The sequence below is a fragment of the Dendrobates tinctorius genome, unplaced genomic scaffold, assembly GCF_039654945.1.
Source record: "Dendrobates tinctorius isolate UK_male_01 unplaced genomic scaffold, ASM3965494v1 ptg000103l, whole genome shotgun sequence".
Lineage (NCBI taxonomy): Eukaryota > Metazoa > Chordata > Amphibia > Anura > Dendrobatidae > Dendrobates > Dendrobates tinctorius.
The window spans coordinates 6886100-6913965 of record NW_027361771.1 but is presented as its reverse complement, the minus strand read 5'-3'; the positions used below and the strand labels follow the sequence as shown (position 1 = coordinate 6913965).

At 46.0% G+C, this 27866-nt stretch overlaps 2 protein-coding genes across 5 annotated transcripts in view; both read left to right on the top strand.

The window, feature by feature from the left end:
• The first annotated feature begins 2141 nt into the window (after positions 1-2141).
• LOC141099842 (uncharacterized) lies at positions 2142-7938 on the top strand. Its single transcript, XM_073587883.1, has 7 exons — positions 2142-2375; positions 5869-5956; positions 6032-6090; positions 6171-6254; positions 6373-6563; positions 7544-7703; positions 7815-7938. Exons 1-6 carry the CDS (start codon positions 2142-2144, stop codon positions 7578-7580), a joined length of 693 nt encoding a protein of 230 aa, XP_073443984.1. The 3' UTR covers positions 7581-7703; positions 7815-7938.
• A 7860-nt stretch (positions 7939-15798) lies between these two features.
• TMEM94 (transmembrane protein 94) overlaps positions 15799-27866 on the top strand; it is a 114304-nt gene continuing 102236 nt past the window's right edge. For 2 of the 4 annotated variants that reach the window (XM_073588002.1, XM_073588001.1), the window contains exons 1-5: positions 19276-19375; positions 21362-21450; positions 21526-21639; positions 26170-26294; positions 27670-27806. In XM_073588002.1, coding sequence (XP_073444103.1) covers positions 19291-19375; positions 21362-21450; positions 21526-21639; positions 26170-26294; positions 27670-27806 — 550 coding nt within the window. In that variant the 5' untranslated portion in view covers positions 19276-19290. Of the gene's footprint in view, positions 15953-17696; positions 17767-19275; positions 19376-21361; positions 21451-21525; positions 21640-26169; positions 26295-27669; positions 27807-27866 lie in introns of those variants that run through there. The other 2 variants (XM_073588004.1, XM_073588003.1) reach the window with 2 other exon arrangements.

The window sequence follows — 27866 nt, the reverse complement described above, 5'->3', positions numbered from 1 at the left end:
GGGGTTTATTCTGTCTGGCGAGCAGTTCTGTATGGACCCTGGGAAGGTATGGGCCATTGTGGATTGGGTGCAACCCAGAGACTTAAAGGGTCTTCAACGTTTTTTGGGGGTTTGCAAACTATTATAGGAAATTCATTAAGGGGTTTTCACAGGTGGTCAAGTCCATCACGGATCTGACTTGTAAGGGGGCTTATCTCAAAAACTGGTTGTCATTGTTTGTCCAGGAGTCCTTTGGCAGTACTTCTAGGGTTAATACTATGTGGCCTCTCTTTGGTTGGGGGAGGACTCTAGCAACCCGCCCCTGTGCTGGTTGTCAGTTATACGTCCATTCTCGGCTGGGCAGCTGACCCCTGTATTTCTGTGCGCATTGCCTGTCTTTGTAGGTTTGCCTGTGAATGACCCGGTCTGTTCCTCATTTGCTATCTGCCTGTTGACTCTGTACTGTCTGCTACAATCTTGGTTTTGACCTCGGATACGTCCCCTGACTTCCCTCTTACATGTCCTTCTGGTACTGCGCCGTCCTCTGTATTCTGACCCCGGCTTGTCTCTGACCACTCTACTCGTCTGTACCTTTGGTTACCGTGCTCTCCTCTGGCTTCTGACCTCGGCTAGTTTTGACACTCCTACAGACTTGCCTGTCCTGCCATCGTCCCCGGCAGACCAGGACCTTGCTCCGCCTCCAGCCACTCCCCCGGTGGTCACGTGCTGCAGGTCCTGTTCACCTGCAGCACACACTACCAACCGCGGTCACACGTCTCTGCAGGACCCCCCGGGGTTCCCCAGCACATTCCTGGACACGTACAGCCTCTGGTGGTGAGTCTGATACGGTGTCCATCACACTGGTCAGCTCCGGCTGTGGCGAGATTTGCTTTATTAAAAAAATGCTTTATGTCTGCTCCTGTCTTGGTCCAGCCTGATCCGTTCATCGTTGAGGTGGAGGTGGGGGCGGTGTTGTCCCAAAGACCCGCCACTTTGACTAACTTTAGGCCCTGTGGCTTCTTCTCAAAAAAATTCTCTCCCGCTGAGAGGAGTTATGCTGTTGCGAATCGGGAGCTTTTAGCTATCAAGTTGGCCTTTGATGAATGGAGGCACTTTTTAGAGGGGGCTGTCCATCAGATTATGGTGATTACGGACGACAAGAATCTGTTTTATATTGAGTCGGGCAAACGTTTGACTACCAGACAGGCTAGGTGGTCGCCTTTTTTTTCACGCTTTAATTTTTCTATCACTTTTCTGCCTTGTTCCAAGAATGTCAAGGCGGATGCCTTATCTCGCAGTTTGGATCTGATATCACCTCCCGAACCTCCTTCCTCCATTCTTCAGCACGGGATGGTCATGGCAGTAGTGTCCTCAGAATTGGAGCGGGAGATTCGTTAGGCTCAATCTCTTGCTCCTCCGTCATTGCCTGACAACAAGCTCTTTGTCCTGGTTCAGTACCGATTGAGGGTGCTCGAAGAGTTCCACGATTCTGCTCTTAGTGGGCTTCCTGGAATCTCGGCCACCCATAGAGCTATTACTAGGCTGTTTTGGTGGTCCTCTATTGCTTCTGATGTTGCCGTGTTTGTTTCTTCGTGTGATACTTTTACTCATGCTAAAGCTTCCCATAACTGGCCGGCCAGGGAATTGGTGCCATTGCCAATTTTGGATAGACCTTGGACTCATTTGTCCATGGACTTTATCACTGATCTCCTTCCTTCCAATGGCAAAACTGCGGTCTGGATGGTGGTGGATAGATTCAGTAAACAGGTGCATTTTGTTCCTTTGGCGGGACTACCTAATGCTGAAACACTTTCTAGGTTGTTTGTTGGGCACATGGTGAGATTGCATGGTGTGCCTTTGAGTGTGGTTTCAGATGGGAGGTACAATTTGTGTCCAAATTCTGGAGGGCTTTTTGTAAAAGGTTAGGTATTAGTTTGGCCTTCTCCTCGGCCTATCATTCCGAAACCAACGGTCAGACAGAGAGGACCAATCAGTCTCTTGAACAAATTTTGCGGTGTCTTTCCACGTCCCAGCAGGATGATTGGTGTTCTTTGTTACCAGTGGCTGAGTTTGCCTTTAATAATCGTATTAATCAGTCCACGGGCACCTCTGCGTTCTTTTGTAATTATGGCTTTCACCCCCATTTTGGTGAGTTTTCCAGGATGGACTCGGGATGTCCAGGAGCTGATTTGGCCATTCAACGGTTGAGGGAGGTATGGAGGGAGGTCCAGAAGAACTTTGGGGAAGCTCAGGGCAAACATAAAGTGTTTGCGGATAAACGACGATCTACAGGACCTATATCCCTGGTGGGAGATAAAGTATGGTTGTCTTCCAAGAACATTCGGCTGAAAGTTCCTTCCGCTAAGCTAGGTCCCAGGTTCATAGGTCCTTATGAGGTAATTGAGGTTGTCAATACAGTTGCCTTTCGCTTATGCCTCTGTCGCTTCGGATCCCCAATGTGTTCCATAAGTCTCTCCTGAAGTCATTTGTACCTTCCTCTGATGTGTCTCCATCCCCTCCACCTCCGGTTTCTGTGGACGGGCAGATGGAGTATGAGGTGGAATGCATTGTGGATTCGCGCATGGTCTGTAGTTCTCTGCAGTATTTGGTCCATTGGAAGGGTTACGGTCCTGAGGATCGATCCTGGGTCCCGGCGTGATCAGTTCATGACGATCGATTGGTTCGGGCGTTCAAGCGTGGTATCTTGGGAAACCTGGGGGTCTGGTGGCCCCCCTTGAGAGGAGGGTACTGTCATGATCCAGAACGGGTTTTGAGTCCTATTTTCCCTTTTTCTCGGTCTGGTCATGTCAAGAGTTAACCTTTCCCAGCCTCAGGCTGGGTTCAGGTTGGCTATTTATCGCCACTGCTTCCTGCAGGCGGTCAGTTATAGTTTTTGACTAGGGCTTCTGTAGCTGACTGCGATTGCTCTGATTTTTCCTGCTACGTTTGGTGTCTGAACCCGTGTCTCTGTTTTCCTCTATTCCCGTCTCGATTCAGTGTTTCCCTTTAGTGTGCCGACTCCCTGGTTTTGACTTGGCTTGTACCTGACCTGCTTCTGTCTTATCTGCTCCTGATCGTTACTATCCCCTGGTTTGCCTCTGAAAGTTAGTTTGCTTACTCTTTTGGTACTGCGCTACAGTATAGGATCTGATCCGGCTTGTTTGAATATACTGATGCCACCTGTGGTAGCCTCACTGCTGCACTGCAGGCCAACTCTGTTTAGGTGCAGTCCTGCTTCCACTCTACTGCCATCTAGTGAAGCCTTCACCTACCTGCATTGCAGCAGCGTGACAACAGTATTTTTTCACCGATGGGCCAAAGAGTACAAAACAAAAATAAAAAAATAATATCCCTCACCTGTCTGACGTTCTGTCCCACGCCGTAATCCATATTTGGGGATATATAGCTTTCAACTCGACAGTGCCAAGATGAGACCGTCCACCCTGAGAACCACTGGTGACTGAAGTGCTGCGAGTGCAGCATCAGTGACCGGCGGTGACATCGTCGAGGTTACTGCCAATCACCGGGGCTGCGTTCCCAGCCAGGCTGAACTACGGTGACCTCAGCACCGTGTGAAAAAGTCACTGAGTTCACTGCACTTCAGCTCGCCAAGTTCACCGCAGATCATCGTGAGAATTAAAGAGGGCCTGTTACACGATTGTCATACGTTTGCATCCTTTTGTTTGTGTTTTTTTTCATTTTGCAATTGGATGTAACATACAGTATATGTAAAAAAAGTAAAATACTTGGTTTAAAAGAGATCTACGCTAAGTGCAGCCCAGTCACCCAAGGATGGAACAAGGGCCCTTGAGCTAGAAGGTCCGGCCTCTCTGGAAGGACCCACATGTTCCTGAGTCAAAAAAAACAGGACCTCTTAGGTTAAAAGGGGCTATGAGCACTACTCTTGCCCTGTCCTGCCTGATCTTCCTGAGAACCGCTGGTATTAGACAGACCGGGGGGAAGGCATAGGCCAGGGTAAAGTCCCATTTGATCCGAAAGGTGTCTACTGCCTGATGATTTTCTCTTGGGTTTAGGGAGCAGAAGTTCTCCACTTTGCGGTTCTGGCATGTGCCAAAAAAATCGGTTTCCGGACGCCCCCACATGTTCACCAGACGGCTGAATATTGCTGTGCCGACGTGCGCCAAATGCACCATGTTGCATTTTTATGCACTGAGCGCAGCGCAAAAAGGGCGCATGCGCCGGCAAAACCATACCAGCGCACGGCCAGCACACCCAACGCTAAATATAGGGTACGCTGGTCGCATGCAGCGTCATGCGCACATAGGAGGAGCTGACCGGAGGAGGCGCGGCCAGGGGCGGAGCTTAGCGGCGGCCCTGCGCTGCGCCTCCTAATGCTAGTGTGAAACTAGCCTAATGTGTTCTGCAAGCGGTGCGCTAGATAACTGTTTTTTTCCTGCAGAGACGAGCCCTGGCTGGAAGAAGTAACGGCAATCTGTGCTGGATGTAGATGAAAGAGTTCACCTAGAGATGTCACTGGTGAGTCAGTGTGTTACCTATACAATGACACTATACACTGTATACCATATACAGCTGTCCTGTGTACAATGTCACCAGTGATCACTGTATTACCTTTACACTGACACTGCATTCTAAGTACAGATCTCCTGTGTATAATGGCACATATGGTGATATTAGTATTGTGTTTTTTTTTATTACTGATCAGTATTGTAGTATTCAGTCACAAAGTTGTGGTAATATATTGTCCGGCCATGGTGTAGTGGTATTTGTCCCTTGTATGTGGTATTATTCGGTCACTGTGGTGGTAATATGTGGTCTGGTCATGGTGCGGTGGTATTTGTCCCTTGTATGTGATATTTTTTGGTCACTGTGGTGGTAATATGTGGTCTGGACATGGTGTGGCAGTATTTGTTCCTTGTATGTGGTATTATAGGTCTTTATGTGGTGGTAATATATTGTCTGGACATGGTGTGGCAGTATTTGTTCTTTGTATGTGGTATTATAGGTTACTATGTGGTGGTTATATGGTGTCTGGTCATGGTATGGTGGTATTTGTCCCTTTTGTGTGGTCATTTTAAAAATTGAAAAATAAAAATTTACCTAAATAGTATTGCATATTTTATCAAATGTTTAATAGGTTACAGTAGAGTAGAGCTTGGCCAAAAGTGTCTACCGTGTTATGGTGGCGGCTTAACAAAATCTTTTGGCCGAAACAAAACCTGCCGGCTATATGTGTGATCTGGAGATGGGAATTGTTAATGTGTGATTGGTGAGAAGTGGAGTTTTTCCAAGAGAGAGCGGTGGGACTGTGGACAGTTCGAGGGGTGGAGGCGGGGCTGGGGTGGAGCCTGGGCAGAGACTCAAGGGGGCCCAAAAATTTTGCCAGTATGGGGCCCTGAAATTCCTAGTGGTAGCCCTGTATATAGTGCAAGCCATCACAGTGCAGGTTCAAGTACCTACCTTAAAGAGACTGAGGCTGGTTTCACACTAGCACTTTATCGCGCAGCGCATCGTGCGCTATCGGGCGCACGTGCAATGTTCCCTATCTGTAACATGGTGGTCGCAGGGTCTTGCGATTGCACGCGTTCATCAGCGTTTAGTGTGCGCTGCGCGTTTTCCAGGTGTGCGCCCAGATGCGCCGTACGCTACTTGTTGCATTCTTTGTTCCGCCTACAACGTTAAAAAAATCGCGCGCGCACGTGTGCGCCCAAAAATAGCATTACAGTCTATGGGGTCACTGGCGTGCGCTTGGATGCGCGCACGTCAGCGCTTTGTGCTCGCACGCGATTTGAGTAAAGTCTAGACAGTTGTTTAAACCTCCCCCTAAACAAGCAACATTGTTTGGGAGGAGTGTTGATAAAAGAAGGTGTCTTCAGGGACACACCACTACAGCCTTGAAGATAAGAGCAGCTACAGAGAGCAAGAGAAGAGCAGCTACAGACAGCCTTGAATAGAAGACCAGACAAGAGCCTTGGATTCAAGCTTCAGCAGCCAAAATGTGAGTATTCTTCAACATAATGTGTGTGTGTCCTGTACAATTTATGTACTAATGTATTTTTTGTTTAAATTTCAGCATGTCTTCTTCTGGATCGGTCTATTTGCCATCTCGGCAAGAGCTGGCCCAAGCTGATCGTAAGGAGAGGATATTGCTGCCTTTGGGTAAGTTTAGCTGCTGCCTCTAGAAATGTGTAATAATATTTTTTTCTTTACAGACATCGGACACGGCCAGTGAAGGTGAAGTGCGGGAGCAGTCTGAGCAGGAGCAGCATAGCCAAGTCGTGGCGAAGAGACGCAATGTTAATATATAGTCTTTGCTTTTTTTTTTTTTCTGTCTTTATTTTCATCTTCTTCTCTGTTTATTTTTCTAACTTTTTCATTCTCCAAAATTACAAAGATTCTAATTTTTTTTTTTAGGTACCACAACGGGATGACGAAGAATTTTACATCGACAACGAGCACCTGATCCGCCTTGTTGAGGAGCGGATCCCGTTGTGGGACAGCCGTGACAAGCAGTACAAAGAAACAGTGGTGACCTGGCAGCTCTGGAATGAGGTGGCCGCAGCGATGATGGATGGCTGTGACAGCGCCTCTCCTACTTCAAAAAAGTAAGTATAAAGCTGCTCTGTGATGCTGTATTGACTCTTGGTCTTGAAGGTACTGGTGTGTTTGTTGAAAGATATATTCTTGCATCAAACATCAGTCCCCTCATGATCAACAGTGAATGCTTTGTGTATTGAACTGCTGTCTTGAAGCTGCATTGATTTTTGGTCCTGATGGTACAGGTGTGTTTGTGGCAAGATATATTCTTGCATCAAACACACCAATGCTTTCTGGAAAACAGTGATTGCTTTGTGTATTGAACTGCTGTCTTGAAGCTGCATTGATTTTTGGTCCAGATGGTACAGGTGCGTTTGTGGCAAGATATATTCTTGCATCAAACACACCAATGCCTTCTGGAAAACAGTGATTGCTTTGTGTATTAAACTGCTGTCTTGAAGCTGCATTGATTTTTGGTCCAGACGGTACAGGTGTGTTTGTGGCAAGATATATTCTTGCATCAAACACACCAATGCCTTCTGGAAAACAGTGATTGCTTTGTGTATTGAACTGCTGTCTTGAAGCTGCATTGATTTTTGGTCCAGATGGTACAGGTGTGTTTGTGGCAAGATATATTCTTGCATCAAACACACCAATGCCTTCTGGAAAACAGTGATTGCTTTGTGTATTGAACTGCTGTCTTGAAGCTGCATTGATTTTTGGTCCTGATGGTACAGGTGTGTTTGTGGCAAGATATATTCTTGCATCAAACACACCAATGCCTTCTGTAAAAACAATGATTGCTTTGTGTATTGAACTGCAGTATTGATCCTGCTTTCACTCTTGCTCCTGATGATGCTGTTGTGTTTGCTGCTATATTCTAGCAGGAAACATAACAGTGTCCTCAGGATCAACAGTGACTGCATTGTGTATAGAATTATTTTGTGCTGCCGCATTGACTGTTTGCGAAGTTCTATCAGGTGTGTGTGCTGATAATTATGTTGCCTTCAGTGCATAGTCTGATGTTTTTTCTTTGTTTTTCCAACAGTGAACAAAGTCTGCACACGTTGGCTGGCGCTCGATGAAGGACCGCTTCAACACTGATGTTCGTGCTGAGGGACAGGTTTGCAGTGGTTCAGTGGCAAGGCACAGAAGTACCGCTATCATCGCGAGTTGACTTTCCTGATACCGGTCCTTGCCAGCAGAGCGTAAGTATTATTATTCTTTTTTTTATTTTTTTATTACCATGTGCTTTTCTATTCCACAGCTGATGCTTCTTGTTAATGCATGATAGTAATGTTTTCCCTTTCTTTCCACAGCACTTGGAGCAGCACCCTGCAACCTGTCCCTGGAGCGGTCCTTCATCGGTCGACCTCGGACCCGTCTCAGCCATCCGACAGCCAGGAAGCATCTTGCAGGTCAGCAACACAGACAGCTGGTGACCAGGAAGCTGGTCAATCAGGTGTTCCCTTGTCCCAGGTCTCTGCCACTGGTTATGCGGGCACTACCCGCCAGCGGCAGAGGGCCTTGGACAGGCCTGTCATGCCCGAGTTCATGAACTTGAGCGAGGCCTTTCAGGCCAGCCTCAAGGCGCTGTCCGGCAGAGTGGAAAGCGGTTTTTCCCTGATGGAACGCGGTTTTAACCACATGGAACACCGCTTCCACTCTGTCAACCAGCGCCTTGACCGTCTGGAGGCCGACCTCAAAAGACCAGCGCACCATTTTTTCAGTAAAATTGAACAGGGCATGGCGGAACAACTTAGTTCTGAGCAACAGCAGAGTGTGTTACAGGCCTGCAACACTGCTTACTTGCAGGCTATGCAGCAGAATCGGTATTTGCAGCAGTCAGTGGTGTCATTTCCAACAGTGCCACCGCTGACTCGCTACACCTCCCTACCGACTTCTGCTGCATACCACCGCACGGCCACCTGCATTCCAAGCCAAGCCAGACACCACTACACCACCCCAAGTCCGAGTGCTGCCGGACACTCCTCCGCCACCACCACTATGGCAAGCGTTGCTCCTGTATGGAGCACCACCACCGCCACTGCACCACCTGCTTGGAGCAACACCACCACAGCACCTGCTTGGGCCACCGACACCACCAGTCAGCATCATCAAAGGAGCACCGCCAGCACTCCTCATCAAAGGGGCACAGCCAGCACTCCTCATCAAAGGGGCACAGCCAGCACTCCTCATCAAAGGGGCACAGCCAGCACTCCTCATCAAAGGGGCACAGCCAGCACTCCTCATCAAAGGGGCACAGCCAGCACTCCTCATCAAAGGAGCACAGCCAGCACTCCTCATCAAAGGAGCACAGCCAGCACTCCTCATCAAAGGAGCACAGCCAGCACTTCTCATCAAAGGAGCACAGCCAGCACTCCTCATCAAAGGAGCACAGCCAGCTCTCCTCATCAAAGGAGCACCATCAGCACTCCTCATCAAAGGAGCACCGCCAGCACTCCTCATCAAAGGAGCACCGCCAGCACTCCTCATCAAAGGAGCACCGCCACCACTCCTTATCAAAGGAGCACCGCCACCAATTCTCCTCCTAGGAGTCCCGCCAGAACTTCTCCTGCTCAGATCAACGACACGCAGCCTCCTTCTAGGAGCACCGACACGACTTTGTCTCCAAGGATCACCGCCACTTCTTTGAGCACCGCCACGAGTTTGTCTCCTCGTATCACCTCCACCGCCGCCACTTCTATGAGCACCGACACAACTTTGACTCCTTCTAGGAGCACCGCCACCACAGAGCAGCAGAGTGGTGACCCACATTCCATCTTTTACAGGTCAACGCCACGGTCCACCATCTCCAAGCGGTCGAGCAAAGTAAGGCGGTCACACGGTGGAAGTCGGGCCAGGCAGGATACTCCTGCGCCAAAGAAAAAAAAACAAAAAACTTTGTTTGTCCATCCACCCTCTCCTCCTAACGTGTCTCAACCTGCCTCCATGTCCATTCCAGAGCTCCCTTCCCCTAGTACTTTCGTCGCCCCTTCTCCTAGAACCCGTTCCTCAACCTCCAGCCATTCCTCGTCTATCCACAACCCCAAAGTATCCCAATCTTCCCCCAAACGTCATTCCTAATAAAATCTTTTTTTTTTTTGTGGAAAAATAAATGTGCAATTCTGCTTTCAAAAAATTTGGATTGATTACTGTGTCAATCGCCGACTACACACACTGCGCCGTACACACACTGCGCCGTACACTTAGCGTTTTTGACACCAGATATCTCCATTACTGAGACATGTTTCTTGTGTCAGTCTTGGAGGCATGTGTTGTCAAAACAAACAATCTATATGACTTGTATTTTCCACACCAGTCTCTACATTCTTCTAATATTGCACAGACTGGATCCAGCAGGGTTCCCCAACTCCAGTCCTCAAGGTCCACCAACAGATCATGTAAGGAATTCCATTTTTTTTGCTCATGTGAAGCAGTTATCAACGGAGCAATGGAATTACTTACAACATTATCTGTTGGTGGTCCTTGAGGACTGGAGTTGGGGAACCCTGCTGAATTCAGTCTGTGCAATATTACAAGAATGTAGAGACTGGTGTGGAAAATACAAGTCATATAGATTATTGTTTTTGACACCAGATATCTCCATTACTGAGACATGTTTCTTGTGTCAGTGTTGGAGATATGTGTTGTCAAAAAAAAAAACACTGGTACACCTGGCGAGTTGATAACACTATTGGGAGTGTAAAAATACAAAATGCACTCAGTACAGGTATTAAAACATTGTTTTATTAACCCAACAACAAGAAATTTTTTTTTACACCATTTGATCTTGCTATTCCACCCGACCTACATCCAAGATGAAGTAGGCCGCAAATTGGTCCCTCTTTTGGCCTACTTCAACCGATGACCTGAGAGGGTGCTGAGTAAATTCAGGCAATGGGTTAGGAGCAACATCATCAAGATCTAAGTTTGGGTGCTCTCTAGCCATGACAAAATTATGTAGAACCACACAGGCCTTCACCACCTAATCCACTGTTTCCAGTTTTAGATTAATGGCTGTGGCGAGAATGCACACTCAACAGTTCTTCTGGCCCTGGTCAGCCTGTAATTAAAAATTCTTTTTGTGTGGTCCAAGTCCCGGCTATAGTAGGGCTTGAGCATGTTTTGGGACATCTGGAATGCCTCATCCCCAACCATTACAAAGGGCTGTGGCGGAGCTTTGGTGTTGGGAAGAGGCCATGGCATGGGAAAATTAAATTGGTTGCCATACAATCTCCGGCCCATGTCTGAGTTCTTAAAGGCCTGGGAGTCATTTCCACGGCCAAATGCCCCAATGTCCACTGCTACAAACATACAGTCTGCATCCAAAATGGCCATGAGTACTGTCACGCTCGCGCCTAGGCTGAATGGCGCGAACCGGGGGTTGTGGCCCCACTGTGCCACAGACCAGACTACCCTGGAAGGGGCGTGACTGCGACAGCTACCTTGGTCTTCACTGGAGCCTCTGATGGTGAGGTCAGGCTTGTGCGGCAGATAGCTGTCGGGTGCCACTCCAGGGTGGTGTCTGGCTGTGGCTGCTGATCCCACTTGGAGACAAGTCACTTGGACAGATGTGACTGACAGGCAGACTGAGACACAGGACAGGCGGGCACGGCTTGGAGACACAGGACAGGCGGGCACGGCTTGGAGACACAGGACAGGCGGGCACGGCTTGGAGACACAGGACAGGCGGGCACGGCTTGGAGACACAGGACAGGCGGGCACGGCTTGGAGACACAGGACAGGCGGGCACGGCTTGGAGACACAGGACAGGCGGGCACGGCTTGGAGACACAGGACAGGCGGGCACGGCTTGGAGACACAGGACAGGCGGGCACGGCTTGGAGACACAGGACAGGTAGGGACCTCTTCACACAGCAGGTATGGATGCAGGCAGGCAGGGAATATGAAGGAACAGGTTTGGACCTGTTCACACAGGAGGTGCAGGTATGGATGCAGGCAGGCAAGAGTGAAATAAGAAGGAACAGGTTTGGACCTGTTCACACAGGAGGTGCAGGTGAAGGCAGGAGTGGAGAGAGAAGCTGCACAAATAGGTTCTGCAGCAGCAGCAGGAGTAGAGCAAAGCAGAACCACAAGGTCTGTGGAGAGAAGCTGCAGCAAGAGGTTCTGCAGCGGCAGCAGGACTGGAGCAAAGCAGAACCACAAGGTCTGTGGAGAGAAGCTGCAGCAAGGGGTTCTGCAGCAGCAGGACTGGAGCAAAGCAGAACCTCAAGGTCTGTGGAGAGAAGCTGCAGCAAGGGGTTCTGCAGCAGCAGGAATGGAGCAAAGCTGAACCACAAGGTCTGTGGAGAGAAGCTGCAGCAAGAGGTTCTGCAGTGGCAGCAGGAATGGAGCAGTGCAGACAGAGCGGCTAGAGTGCAGATGCACAGACAGGGAGGACACAAGGAAAGACACAGCAAGGAAGGGAGCCACAGACAAGGAGAAAGGGAAACTGATAGACAAGGTAAGACTGAGTTCGGACAGAGACAAAAAGACACAAGGACCAAGACTCAAGGGCCAGGATATTCTGCCTCCTGGCAGGCGGACAGAGAAATGCTAGGCAAGGTACCAAGACACAAGAGTACGCAGTAAGAGCCTTCAGAGAAGGCAAGACAGGGCCTGGCTGGCTCAGCAGCAAGGAGCTAACTGAGTTTAGACATTGCACAGGCAATGTTTCAGTGGGAGTGGTGAAACTAAATAGTCAAGGGCTCCAGGTGATTGGTCAGGGACAGATTACCCAGGTGCACCCTGACTGCATAAGAACCAGAGAGTTCAGGCGCCGCCCCCCTATACACACAGTCAGGAAACATGGAGAGCAAGCAGGAAAACAAGAGGCATAGCACATGGAGCTCAGGGCTGGCAACAGACAGATTTCACAGCATGGCTTGAAGCAGAAAGTAAGTTGGTGTGCGGGGATGGGAGGCCATGTAGTGATGCCAGCAGGGTTGTTACAAGTACTGTAGAGAAGTACTTTTTATAGTTGTAGTACTCCGATCCAGTTCTTTTTGGCTTGATAATCCGGATGTGTTTCCTATCCACCGCTCCCAGTTGGGGAAATTGCATACAGTCCAGAATTTTTCGTCGATTTCCAACCACTTTTTTGCGGTGGGAAGGACATGAATTCTGGACAAAGAACGTTCCACAAAACCCGGCAGGTGTCCGCTACAATTCCAGACAACGTGGAGATTCCAATACGGTACTGGAAGTGGAGTGAAGAGAGTGTTTCTCCAGTTGCCAGGAATCTGGGAAACAAAGCAAAAACAACAATTATTACTTCTGTATATGGATTTTAAAAACACCAACAATAAATTAAAAGAAAAAAAAAAGTTTATAAAAATACATCTGCAGCCTTTTGTTCATTACATGCCATAAAAAAAAAAACGCAGCTTTTTGTCAAATACATGACAGAACTATAATTCTGCCAGATTTGTAATAGCACATGTCACAACAAAGAAAATTCAGCAGACATTAGTTTTGCAATACTACGTAGCATAATGTAACCAGTAGCCGTTCCTCAGGAGTAATCGCACGCCGAAGCTGTGTGTCCTGTCTCCGTATGGCTTCTTGGACCTGACCAAGCAAATAGTTAAAGGTTTCTTGGGACATCTGGGTATAATCCGCAAGTTTCTCCGGGTTTGCCTGTAGCTCACTGTAGAGGGTGTGGTATGCTCCACGGCTCTCCCGGAGTTCAATAATGGGATGTATCCACAAACGCCGCCGCTACCGCCTTCGCTGCCTCTCTCTCTCCCTCTGTTCATGGTAAGCAACTGCATAAGCCTGAGCCGTCCTGATGTCCAGATCCAAGTCAAAGTAAAAACTCTTCCAGCTCAGATCCATGTTTCACAAGGCAAATGCAAGCAAATGTGAAGAATTCAGCTGTAAACAGGGGCTACAGTTGTGGCCAAAAGTATTGACACCCCTGCAATTCTGTCAGATAATACTCAATTTCTTCCTGAAAATGATTGCAAACACAAATTCTTTGGTATTATTATCTTCATTTAATTTGTCTTAAATGAAAAAACACAAAAGAGAATGAAGCAAAAAGCAAAACATTGATCATTTCACACAAAACTCCAAAAATGGGCCAGACAAAAGTATTGGCACCCTCTGCCTAATACTTGGTTGCACAACCTTTAGCCAAAATAACTGCGACGAACTGCTTGCGGTAACCATCAATGAGTTTCTTACAATGCTCTGCTGGAATTTTAGACCATTCATCTTTGGCAAACTGCTCCAGGTCCCTGATATTTGAAGGGTGCCTTCTCCAAACTGCCATTTTTAGATCTCTCCACAGGTGTTTTATGGGATTCAGGTCTGGACTCATTGCTGGCCACCTTAGAAGTCTCCAGTGCTTTCTCTCAAACCATTTTCTAGTGCTTTTTGAAGTGTGTTTTGGGTCACTGTCCTGCTGGAAGACCCATGATCTCTGAGGGAGACACAGCTTTCTCACACTGGGCCCTACATTATGCTGCAAAATTTGTTGGTAGTCTTCAGACTTCACAATGCCATGCACACGGTCAAGCAGTCCAGTGCAAGAGGCAGCAAAGCAACCCCAAAACATCAGGGAACCTCCGCCATGTTTGACTGTAGGGACTGTGTTCTTTTCTTTGAATGCCTCTTTTTTTCTCCTGTAAACTCTATGTTGATGCCTTTGCCCAAAAAGCTCTACTTTTGTCTCATCTGACCAGAGAACATTCTTCCAAAATGTTTTAGGCTTTTTCAGGTAAGTTTTGGCAAACTCCAGCCTGGCTTTTTAATGTCTCGGGGTAAGAAGTGGGGTCTTCCTGGGTCTCCTACCATACAGTCACCTTTCATTCAGACGCCGACGGATAGTACGGGTTGACACTGTTGTACCCTTGGACTGCAGGGCAGCTTGAACTTGTTTGGATGTTAGTCGAGGTTCTCTATCCAACATCCGCACAATCTTGCATTGAAATCTCTTGTGAATTTTTCTTTTCCGTCCACATCTAGGGAGGTTAGCCACAGTGCCATTGGGCTTTAAACTTCTTGATGACACTGCGCACGGTAGACGCAGGAACATTCAGGTCTTTGGAGATGGAGTTGTAGCCTTGAGATTGCTCATGCTTCCTCACAATTTGGTTTCTCAAGTCCTCAGACAGTTCTTTGGTCTTCTTTCTTTTCTCCATGCTCAATGTGGTACACACAAGGACACAGGACAGAGGTTGAGTCAACTTTAATCCATGTCAACTGGCTGCAAGTGTGATTTAGTTATTGCCAACACCTGTTAGGTGCCACAGGTAAGTTACAGGTGCTGTTAATTACACAAATTAGAGAATCATCACATGATTTTTCGAACAGTGCCAATACTTTGTCCACCCTCTTTTTTATATTTGGTGTGGAACTATATCCAATTTGGCTTTAGGACAATTCTTTTTGTGTTTTTTCATTTAAGACAAATTAAATGAAGATAATACCAAAGAATTTGTGTTTGCAATCATTTTCAGGAAAAAACTGAGTATTATCTGACAGAATTGCAGGGGTGTCAATACCTTTGGCCACAACTGTATATAAAGAATTTCCATAAGACACGCCCACTGCTGTCCCATTGGTGGAGTTTGTTGTAAGAATTTTTCAAGGATTTTTTCTCCTGTTTATTGCGCTTAAAAAATGCAAACGCATGAAAAACGCTGCGATTTTTTGTCGTAATGCGCACAATAATGCTACAAAAAACGCAGCGTTTACAAGCGATTGCGTGCGCTTTTGACATGCGTTTCATGTGCGCTCGATACGCTGTGCAAAAAGGCGCAAGGGTGAAAGTAGCCTGACATGAAAAAAAGTTTAAAAAAAATGAAAAAGAAAAAAATATTTTATATTTGTTTAAATAAAAATACACATGTGGTAAAAGTCATGGGTTGTTCACCATTAGGACAACCCCCCCTCTCAATCTGAGTCAGACTAAAACACGTACTCCTGCCCCCTGGTGTGCATATACCCTGCTACTGAAACCCACCTCGCTGTGTGAGAAAACCGCAACCAAAAAACGCTAGGAAACCCACACTGAGCCTGCACAGAGCCTGTCGTACATAAACCTCCTTCCTCATCTGCAGTATTCTCCGCAACATCCTTGTAGTCATAAACCAGTAATCACTGCCCCCTACAGGCAAGCGGTGAAACATTTCACTGCGAACTTTCAACACTGGTGATGTTTTGTCGCTAGAGACAAAACTGTGCTTATTACAGATAAACCGCAGTGTCCTCCGCTGTATCTCTATAAACACCGATAGGGAAGCCATTTTTGTGGAGACCAAACACAGGTTTGTTGAAATGTAATTGATCAACAAAATGACTTCAGCAAAGGAGACAATTGTGAACAGCAGGTGAAAACTGTCACAGAACAGAACGCGGCTGATGATGACAGAAACATGGCGGCTTGTGGCTAAGCTGGGATCCGGGAGAGGTTGGTGACGGATATTGTGGAGACAGAGGCTGGACTGGTGAGGACAAGTGTTTTATATTGCGTCCTTAGGTCTGAGAAGCCATGTTCTGTGGTTACATTTGTAGACGGTGTTTGCAGTAGTGTGTATTACAGCGGCTGCTAGCCACCGTCTGCTGGTGCCAGTCACCTTCTGCTGGTGCTAGTCACCTTCTGCTGGTACTAGCCACCTTCTGCTGGTGCTAGTCACCTTCTGCTGGTACTAGCCACCTTCTGCTGGTACTAGTCACCTTCTGCTGGTACTAGCCACCTTCTGCTGGTACTAGCCACCTTCTGCTGGTGCTAGTCACCTTCTGCTGGTGCTAGTCACCTTCTGCTGGTACTAGCCACCTTCTGCTGGTGCTAGCCACCTTCTGCTGGTACTAGCCACCTTCTGCTGGTGCCAGTCACCTTCTGCTGGTGCTAGCCACCTTCTGCTGGTACTAGCCACCTTCTGCTGGTGCTAGCCACCTTCTGCTGGTGCCAGCCACCTTCTGCTGGTACTAGTCACCTTCTGTTAGTGCCAGTCACCTTCTGTTAGTGCCAGTCATCTTCTGCTGGTGCCAGCCACCTTCTACTGGTGATAGCCACCTTCTGTTGGTGCCAGCCACCTTCTGTTGGTACTAGGCACCTTCTACTGGTACTAGCCACCTTCTGCTGGTGATGGTCACCTTCTGCTTGTAAAAGCCACTATCTAATACATACCCAGTTTTGCATAATAGGTGTCAGGTATTAATAGAATGTGTTTGGAAATGTCTTAGCTCTGCAATAAATGGCTATAAGATTGCACTGTGCCAGGATTGCTATGGCTGACCTTTTAAAGCGGTATTTCACCTTTGGGGCCATTTTTATTTACTTAACTGCATGTATTTGGGGATAAAATAATTGTTGCAACTTGGTTTCATGAAAAAATTGTGCACTGTTTGCCATTTATAGCCTCTGTACTGCACTGCTTACTGTATTTTTTGGACTGTAAGACGCAACCCAATTTTCAGAAGGAAAATAGGGAAAAAAATAATGTGTCAAATGGGGGTCTGTCTTACAGTCCGAATTCAGCTTACCTGGGAAGGGATTTGGCACAGGTGGAGGAGTGGTCACAAGGGTCATTCAGTGGGGCAGGTTGGTTGTGCTGGGGCAGCTGTGATGGGGCAGTGCTGTGCTGGAGCAGCTGGGCTGGGGCAGGGCGGCTCTCTGTGCTCCGCCGGCATTTCCTCCAAGCCCGGAGGCCCCCGCACATCCCTTGCTGGCCGCCGCCATGTTGCGGTGGCCTCCGGGAACATGGACACCGGGAAGATGGCCGCCGGTCTGGGGACGGCGCATGCGCTGGTTCAGATCTCGTCCCAAGATCTCGGGGGACGAGATTCAAATCTCGGCAACAAGATCTCGTCCCCCGAGATCTCGAGACGAGATCTGAACTTGTGCCGTCGCCGGACCGGCGGCCATCTTCCCGGCGTCCATGTTCCGGGCTTGGAGGAAATGCCGGCGGAGCCGCCGCCCCTGCATCGGAGCACAGAGAGCCGCTACCCCTGCACCGGAGCACAGCCCGCTGCCACCACCGCACTACAGAGCCCCGCGGCACCAGCCTCCAGTCATGATCGGAGGTTAGTATATTGTGACCATAAGACGCACCCCCCACTTTCCCCCAAAATTTTTTGGGGAAAAAAGTGCGTCTTATGGTCCGAAAAATATGAAGAATGAGTTAACTTAGAATCTGTCAGTGAGCTGGCTGCGATGGGGAATTCATAACTTTTTTTTTATTTTGTTAGCTCTTCTCAGGTGATTTTTTCTCACAAAGTTGAATGTCAAGAGAAACCAGGAGCTTGTAAAAGCCAAAAGGTGCTTTTTTTTTTTTTTTAAATTAAACCGAATTTACAAAAATGTTTTATTTTTCAGCCTTGAATATATGCATTTAACGAAAATTCTAAATATATAGGTTGGCCAACACCTTTAATATGGATCCAAATGAATCTTGATGGATCCAAAGTCATGAGCGTCATCAAGGATTTTGATATTTTTAACAGCAGAATAGTGCAGAGGATTACTATGCTAATTTCACACTGTTACGTTGTGATGCTCCATAGATGTTGGTTGTAAAGGTTATCTGGTTATCTAGGGTTATGCCAAAACCTTTTTGTACTGAAAAGCCACAACTGGTCGTGATGTCCTGAGCACCTCCCAATCTGCACATATGATGCCCAGTGCAGTGGGAAGAACTGTTTGGGGGACAAAAACACACACTCAGAGCATTATCACCTGGTAAGGATAGTGAAAGGCAGGAGTATGTGTTCACCTGGCAATGTTGTAAAGTCACAACACCTTTAGATGCGTGTAACTGCTGCTGCAGCCCGTGACTGGAGAAGAAAAACTTCTTCCACATGGATATTAGTAGAAGAGGATGCTATCATGTTGATCGAACTGCGCTGCGATAAATGAGAAGCCTTTTGTGTTTCAAAATGTTTATTGTTTCAGCGCTTTTCTTAAGGTAAAAATTGTTTTGTTTTTTTTTTACTTGAGAAGAGTGCCGGTCTCTCACCGAAACGCGTTGGGCTAATAAAGAACCATTTTGGAAAAGGCTTCTCATTTATCACAGATCTATTCTATACTTTAGGGAGAGCATTCTCTGGTACAACTTAAGGCCAGGGTTAGACAGGCGTATAATCTGTCCCTGTGCACGAGATCTAGCATACAGACAGCACGCTGACCGATTGCGTCAGTGTGTAGTTCACATGACTGTTTTCACACTCGGAGTGATGATCCTTGTGTTAAGACGCTACAGCGTGCACTACTGTGATCCGTTTATTGAATAAACTTGATGACTTATATTCATGGGGGTGCATGATAAACAAACAACCTGAGGCCATTCCGTTACATCCACTGCAATGATCAAAATAGAGAACTGTATTTGGCTTTTTATTTTTTATTAAATTGTGAAAAAACAGATTTCATACAGATGAAAAAAAAATTCTCGTGTTTTTTTTTTTTTTGTGTGAACGATTTTGCAAATGGTCATCTGAACCCGGCTTTAAAGGGAATCGGTGACACTATTTACCTGCAGATTTAGGGGTAATCTTCAGGTAAACAGTATTTAAATCCTTTATAGCTGGAATACTGGACCAGCGGCTACAGGGAGAAAATTTTTTTTGCAGCCGCGGTTATAGTGAACGATCTGTAATCATTCCCTGGCACATTGATTGACAGCTTGCTCTGCACACACCTGCTGTAGATCTGGCTGGCTGAGGGGTGATCACAGTGCGCCCAGTGTGTAGAGAGAGGTGACTGTAACCACTCCCTGCACCGCCTCTATGATCTGGGGTTCAGGCCAGGAGACTGATTGGTCTACACTCAAACGCTGAATGTCAGATGTGTGAAACTAGCCCTAGACAGTCTATAAAGAATGGATCAGTCCTGTTCCTTGTATACAGAGACAGTCGCCCTAGAAGCAACAGTAAGTACAGTACAGTGAATCCATATAATGGCTGTGTACAAACAGCTGTGATCTATACTGCTCGCATCTACAGCAGCCTTTGAGGCTTTAAGGCCATGTGCACACGATGCAGATATCCAGCGGATCCGCAGCGGATTTTACCGCGCAGAAATGTTGCATATCCGCATTGTGATGTACAGTAGCATGTTAGTCAATTGAAAAAAAAAAAAACGCTGTGCAGACGCTGCAGATTTTTCTGCGCGGTTTTCTTGTGGTTGAAAATATGCAGCATGTCACTTCTTTTGTGCGGTTTTCCACCTGCTCCATTCTCCAAATCCGCAGGGGAAAACCGCACAAAAACTGCAAGAAAGCAGGAAGAAATCCGCAGGAAAAATGCAGGTAATTTGACCTGCAAATTTCTTCAATTCTGCGCGGAAAAATCCGCAGGGCAAAAAAGTCCGTCTGCACTCAGCCTTAAGCTCCTCTGCGCATATTTCATTCTCCCAACACTGCCATAAAAACAAATCGATGACATACGCCATAACGGCTCGGTATGTGAGTAGAAGCTGAAAGTCCCCATCAGTTCTGAGAAAGCGGGGGTGCATTTGCTGCCACCTTACCGCAATGTTCACACAGGATGACTTGTTTTACATGCAAATTTTGTCATAGCGTATCAGGGCATTTTTACCTTTTGGATGTTAAATCCCCAGTGAAATAACACATAGATATTATAAATTCTGCATCGCATGTAAGCTTTTGCACAGATTTTTTTTTTTCTCAGGGTGCGAATGAGAATTGTTAAAAACCTACCCACTTTGCTACTGTTACCATGTGCTGCAGATTATCTTGCAGAATGTGCTTCCCATGAGAACATTTTCACTGCAGACTTGTGCACATACAGGTGCTTGTCACAAAATCAGAATATCATCAAACAGTGCCACAGGCTGATCTGCTCCATGCCACGCCGTATTGATGCAGTAATTGATGCAAAAGGAGCCCCGACCAAGTATTGAGTGCATTTACTGAACATACATTTCAGTAGGCCAACATTTCAGATTTTAAAATCATTTTTCAAGCTGGTGTTATAAAGTATTCTAATTTACTGAGATAATGACTTTTGGGTTTTCATTGGCTGTAAGTCATAATCATCAACATTAACAGAAATAAACACTTGAAATAGATCACTCTGTAATGACTCTATATAATATATGAGTTTCATTTTCTGTATTGCAGAACTGAAATAAATTAACTTTCTGGTGATATTCTAATTTTGTGAGATGCATCTGTAGGAGCCCCATTCTCAAAATCAAAGGAAGTTCTAAGGACGAGAACACTCTACATCTTTATCCATTGACGAATTCTCTAGTTTGGAGTCTTCAGGTCTGACTTGTTAAAGGGACAATAGGGCTCAGCTTTTCTTAGCCTGGTAAATAGTTAGAGAGTTTATTGTTGTGAACGAGGATAATGTCACATTGCATGTAGCTGAAAAGTGTGGCCCTGGAGTGGTTACTGGTGGGCCCTTGGCTGTAATGATGTAGGTTTAGTCCCTTTCTGCTCTGTTGTACATAATTTCCGGCCATATCTAAATATTTTAGGCACTCACCATATCAGCATCCACATCACTGATGCCCCATGTTTACGTTACATCACTTTTTATCCTTTTGTATCTTCCTTTCACTTTGCTGTTGAGTGTCTAGCTTTACTTCGTTACCCAATAAGCTACTTCTTGTCTCCAGCCGTCACCATCATCTTCGATGTCATCTAACATCCTCTGGGGAGAAACGTAGCTATGTGATGGCGTGCTGGCGTCCCTGAAGGCTGACAGTCTCGGGAAGCTAATAGCTTCTCATTATTCTTTGTTGCTTAGCATCAGCAAATCCCAGATTATGCCAAGGCATTTGTGTTCTTGTTTGTTATGTAATTGGAAATCACAGTTAAAAGTAGAGAATTTATTTTGCTGCGATCTATCCATGCTTGGACTCTAACTGTTATATTTTGGATATTTAGGAAGGACGGTGGTGGGGGTCGCAGCCGAGAAGCCTTTACATGACTGCCTTCAAAGGATATGCCCTATGGATCCAAATGAGAAGATCCAGGTACATAAGTTATTGTCATACATTTCTCTGTTTGTTTGAGCCTGGGTTTAATAGATATGTTCTGCTTATTTCCAGGATGGTCTTCATCCAGCTCTGGGACTGTCCACACGCCAGGCTCTGTCACGCTTGCAGGAGCAACTGTCATCTGCACTGAAGTATCATCAGCAGAAAAGGACAGTGTTTTGGAGGGTGAGGTTACATGGAGTGCTGTGCACAAGGAAAGCATTTAAAATAGCTTCCATCTTATTTTTAGACTGCCTCTTTAAAGGCTTCCCATACAGAATATCACACATAGACCTCATTGATGTCTCCGATACCATCTGTGGTTGAGAATGTTTCTTCTTGTTACTTGTACTGATCCATTTGGATAGAATATGCATACTAATTCCTTTGGGTCAGAACTTGTAATCAAACAATTTTGTTGAAATGTTGCAGAAAATATAAGAGTTTCCTTCTGATGCATTACATATTCATCTACAGGCGCAAAAGGGTTGTGCCACAACGAGCATTTATCATCCATCCACAGAATAGGTGATAAATGTTTGGTTCCTGGGAATGGAAACACTGGGACCCACATCGATTCTTAGAACGGAGGTCCTGAGACCACCCCGTTCCTGCTCACTGCACTGCAGTAGACCATGCGCCCTATTGGGCCGATTAGGAAAAAGCCAGTCACTGTACTGCAGAGCTATTTCCATCTGCCAGATAGTCATTCATTGCAAGGTTCATGCTCGACCCTACTTCATCCAGACATCTCCTTACTGCAGATTGGGACCCACAATCTGATTATTGATGGGATCTCCAGTGATCAAACACATCATCTATTTTATGGATAGGCGTGGGACAGTGCTCCAAGTGTGATCTGGAGTTTGTGCAGAGGATGGATATGGGTTATCTCCTGGGACACATTCTCCCTAGATTTCAACTGTTTTTTATTGTATGGTTTAAAAGGAAGAAAGTATATTTTTGCTACTGTTTGGTGAATTTTCAACATTTAATACTCCTTGTTGAAGTCCTTGGTCACGTATTGATTTACATATCGAAACATATATAATAGTCAATCATTGTGATTTCCTATGCCCACAAAATCAGTGTGACAGCCCATCTTTATCTAACACCACGGCTCCTGATGCAATTGCAAAGTCCAGTTTTCCTTTGTCGCCCATAAGTCTCCTTACAATGTCATTGCAGGGATGCCGATGGCTTGCCATGGCAGCAAGGTGCTACTATTCTCCGAGTGTATACTGTGAGGTAGCGCTGTCATTCACATAGGGGATTCTCACTTAGCTGCCACAAAACCAGATCCGGCACAGGTTTTCCATAAAACCATTATAGTCCATGCGGTTTATTTATGCAGTATAAACCCAAGCAAGCAACATAAAGTTCATATCAGCATAGCGTCGCTGACAGAGCTTCTCTCTGTCCTCCCTGTGGTCACACAGGTTGGCATACACAGGCTCTCCAGCCTCATAGTTATCTCACCCATGTCAGGGTTTCCTCATGGCTCTTTCTCCATGCTGCAGACATCCATTCCCTCCAGGGAATCATCAGGCACGTGCAGCCATTACACACAGCCACTCCACATGCTGTTAGCCAGTAGACACATCTCCCAGCGGGACCTTTCACAACGGACCAACCAGGTCCCTGCATTCACCACATGTGACCTACCGTAGCCACGCCCACCGGGTCACATGGCTATGACCTCATCACAGGTCCTTGACCCCTTCACACACACTTTGCAACATCGTTCTTAAACACGCCCCCTGGGTGGGTTTGTACGTAACTGGGCCCGCCCGTCTCCCCAGCTACCTGGAGACTTCTCATTGACACAACATGTCAGCAGTATCACTGCTGATCAACACACACATCAGTCTCCATCTCAAGGCCACCCCACCTTGAGATACATAATGGTCATTCATGACTCTGCCATTCATCCTCTTTCCTCGGACATCCACACAGCTCCCCCTAACGGACACAGTGGTCACTACACCACAATACGTTAAACTAATGTCTGAATTTAGTGTGAATGTGGCCTAGCATTCTTATCTACTGCATCAGGAGCAGCATTAACCTCTTCACCTCGGGCCATGTTCTGTTTTATTTTATTTTTTTTCGCTTTTTCCTCCCCTTATTCCAAGAGCCATAACTTTTTTATTTTTACATCGATACAGCTGTATGAAAGCTTTTTTTTTTTTTTTTACATTGGCTTCTGTTTTTTTTTTTTATTTACCATTCTCACTATACTGACCTGGCAATATAATTCTCAAGGTGAAAAATTTTTTTGCTTGTGTTGCCATTTAGGACTGTATGAGGACTTTTTTTGCACGCTGAGCTGACAATTTTACTGATACTATTTTGGGGTAGATGTGATGTTTTGATCGCCTCTTACTGCATTTTATTGCAGTGTTGCAAACATAATTCTTTCATTTCTATTTTTTTTCTTTACGCAGTTTACCTGTCAGATTTATTTTATGTTTTGATAGATCGACCTTTGACAAACGCAGCGATACCGAATGTGTATTTATTTGTTTTATTTTTTTTAATTGTTTTATTTTTAACTGGGCAAAAGAGAATTGATTTAAGCTTGTTTTTATTATTTTTTTCAGTGTTAAATACTTTTTTTTTTGCTTTTTACGGTATTTGTTAGTCCCCTTAGAGGACTTGAAGCTACGATTATATGATCGTATATGTTATACTTCACCTTGCATCAGCACTTCTATGTATAGAGAAAATCATTATTTTTTATGAACGCCAGCTAAACTCTGGCTTTCACAGGAGGATCCTAATGAGAAGCACAACAGTCTTCAGCAAAACCTCTGCTGTCATGGCATCTCATAGGTGTCCTGGGCGCACTGAGGGGTGAGTGGAATGATGTGCCTCTCTGCCAGTGCGTGTCAAGTGCCGCCGTCAGAGATTGATATCACATTGAGCTTAGGAATTCCAGATTTCATTGTCAGCTCAGGAATCCAATTTGACACCTCAGGCCTCACTGAAATTGACTTTTTCAAATTCTTTTTCAGTGAGGAAATAAATCTTATTGTGGCCCAGACAAATTTACCATATATGTCCCATCAATTTTTCTCCCAAAATCCCACATCATCATGCGCCAGATAGATCTCTGTAAATGCAGCAGAGATGAGATTTTGGGGCATTGTGCTGCACATGGGCATAGTCAGAAAACCAGAGCTTCGGCAGTACTGGAGTACTGAGATAATCTACAGCACACCGGTTTTCCTTATGGCCATGACAAGGACACAATTTGAAGCCATCCCAATTTTGCTGCATTATTATTTATTTATATAGCGCCATTGATTCCATGGTGCTGTAAATGAGAAGGGGTTACATACAAATTACAGATATCACTTAGAGTAAACAAACTAACAATGACAGACTGATACAGAGGGGAGAAGACCCTGCCCTTTCGGGTTTACATGCTACAGGATGGTGGGGAAGGAGACAGTAGGTTGGGGGGTTGCAGCAGCTCCAGTGATGGTGAGGCAGTAGCTCCAGTAATGGTGAGGAGGCAGTGAGGTCGTTGCATGCTGTAGGTTTTCCTGAAGAGGTGGGTTTTCAGGTTCCGTCTAAAGGATCCGAGTGTGGTTGATAGCCGGATGTGTTGGGGCAAAGAATTCCAGAGGATGGGGGATATTCGGAAGAAGTCTTGGAGGCGGTTGGGTGAAGAGCGAATAAGTGTGGAGGAGAGAAGGAGGTCTTGGAAGGACCGGAGATTACGTGAGAAAAGATATCGGGAGATTAGTTCAGAGATATATGGAGGACACAGGTTATAGATGGCCTTGTAGGTCAGTATTAGGCCTGTTTCACACATCAGTTTTTGTCCATCAGTCAAGATCCGCCGTTTTGCAAAAAAAAACGGATACACCATTTTGCTTGGCGGATCCGTTTTTTTTCCCATTGAGTTGCATTACCGGCGGATCTTGACGGATGGCCATCCGTTGGATCCGTTTTTTTGCGGATCCGCCAAAATTTTGACGTCCGCCGGCATGCCCGAACGGAGCATGTAACGTTTTTTCGGGCGGCAGGATCCACACTTCTCACTCAGCCTGAAATTTAACCCTAAACTCTGTTCTGGCGGCTGGAAAAAAATTTCTCTCTCGCTCTTTCTCTCTTTCTCTCTTTTTCCCCAGGCAGCGGTTCGTTTAAAATTATTCCTTTCACGGATCCGTTAAAATAACGGTCCGGTGACAAACGTTGTGGTCAGTTCAGAAACGGATCCGCTGTCCGCTGTTTTAGCGGATTTTGACTGAACACAAAAACTGATGTGTGAAACAGGCCTTAGTAATTTCAACTGGATACACTGAGGGAATGGGAGCCAGTGAAGAGATTTACAGAGGGGAGAAGCGGAGGAGTAGTGAGGAGAGAGATGAATTAGTCGGGCAGCAGAGTTAAGGAGAGGTGCGAGGGTGTTAGCAGGGAGGCCAAGGAAAAGGATGTTGCAGTAGTCAAGGTGGGAATGAATGAGGGCTTTATTCTACTGTGCTGTAAAATAAAAGAAATTTTGCAAGCAGAGGTAACATTTTGTCCCCACCGTGAGCTTACATGGGCATGGGGAGTAGTTTTTATTTTGCTCTTTTCTCTGATTTGCTCTCGCCCTATATAACATGCTTGCTGGTTTGTTTTTCAGCATTTACCATTTGAAGAGTCTCATGTCTCTTATGGCACCACGGTCATTTTTTTTATACGTAGGTTTTCTCTCTGCAGGACTGGAGAAGTAGCTTCCTCTATCATGGCAACCGCTCGTCTTGCTTTCATTGGCCTGGGGCTGCGCTGATGTTGATTGCTACACTGCTCCTCTTGTGTTGTTATGGCCGCCAGCCAGATGGGAGGTGAGCTTGGCACTGCTTCATGTCATTCCATTTATGCCTGCACCTCTCATCCTACTGCTGAAAGCAGCTGTCAAATCTGACAGGTCTTTGTATTTAAGACAAGTTCTCACATGGTGATATGTTATTGCCACATACTGTTTTCTGTTTCCTGCATTGGAAGATAGTTCTTGATATTACCAATTTCCGAGGATGCCTCAATGTCCTCTCTAATTGGTTACTGCTCCTTGATATCAATTGTGATAAATTACCTTCAAGGAGCACACATTTCGTGAGGCATTCAGGGGTTGCATTCACATTTTTATAGTATGCTCCCAATTTGTGTGAGAACCATCCCCCATTACATACCACACCTTTTAACATGCCCCTGACGCGGTAACCAAAATTAAAGGCACATTACCCTTTGTGCAAATGTAATAGGTCTCACTCGCAGTCCTATGTAACAATAACAAGTACAGATAATATAGTGGAGGTCAACTACAGTTCCATGTAACAGTGATAAATCTCTCAGTACAGATAATCTACAGGGTGGGCCATTTATATGGATACACCTAAATAAAATGGTAATGGTTGGTGATATCAACTTCCTGTTTGTGGCACATTAGTATATGGGAGAAGGAAACTTTTCAAGGTGATAGCAACACCGCAGAAGAAATGCTGACACAGGCTTCCAGTATCCATTGTCTCAGATGCTGCGCCACTCGTATCTTCACAGCATAGACAATTGCCTTCAGATGACCCCAAAGATAAGGGGGTCAGATCGGGAGATCTTGGTGGCCATTCAACTGGCCCATGATTACCAATCCACTTTCCAGGAAGCTGTTCATGTAGGAATGCTCAGACCTGACACCCATAATTGATGGTATGGTGTGGTATATGGGGTATATAGATAGTGGGGCCATTCTTCATCAATGGAAACCTCAAAGCCACTGGATATCTGAACATGCTACATAATGATGTGCTGCCCTCTTAATGCACTGAAGATGGCATGTTCCCTGAGTTTTCCAGCAAGATGGTACACCATCACATTCTGGGTGTCAGGTCCGAGCATTCCTGCAAGGAATCTGACCCCCTTAGACAGTGTGTTGCGGTGTTGCTATCAGTGTGTCAAGAGTGGGAGAAGAGGGTTGCATTGACAATCCAACACAATGGGCAGCACTTTGAACACATTTTATAAGTGGTCATATACTTGTAAATAACTCATGAAAGAATAAAGTTCCTAGACTGTTCATTAGTTCGTCCATCCCTAAAAACTAAACCTATAATTAATTATACCCTAGAAATTAGTCATTAGTTGCTGACCTCAGGACCGTGTTTCTGAGAAAATATATTAATCGTTGAGCTTTGTAATATTTGTTTTCTTCCTCATTTCTTGTAGCCAGGGTGCAGAGGTGGGTAACGCATGCGCCTTATTGCTGTTGCTCCTTCTCGACTTGTTTTTAATGAGACGCTATGAAAGGTTGAAGGACAAAGAAGTGAACAGGAGACTGCGGAGCATCATTAAACAGATTGATGGTAAGTTATTTTTATGTCCATAGCAGTCTTTACTTTCTGTGTAAATATATGGAGAGAAAT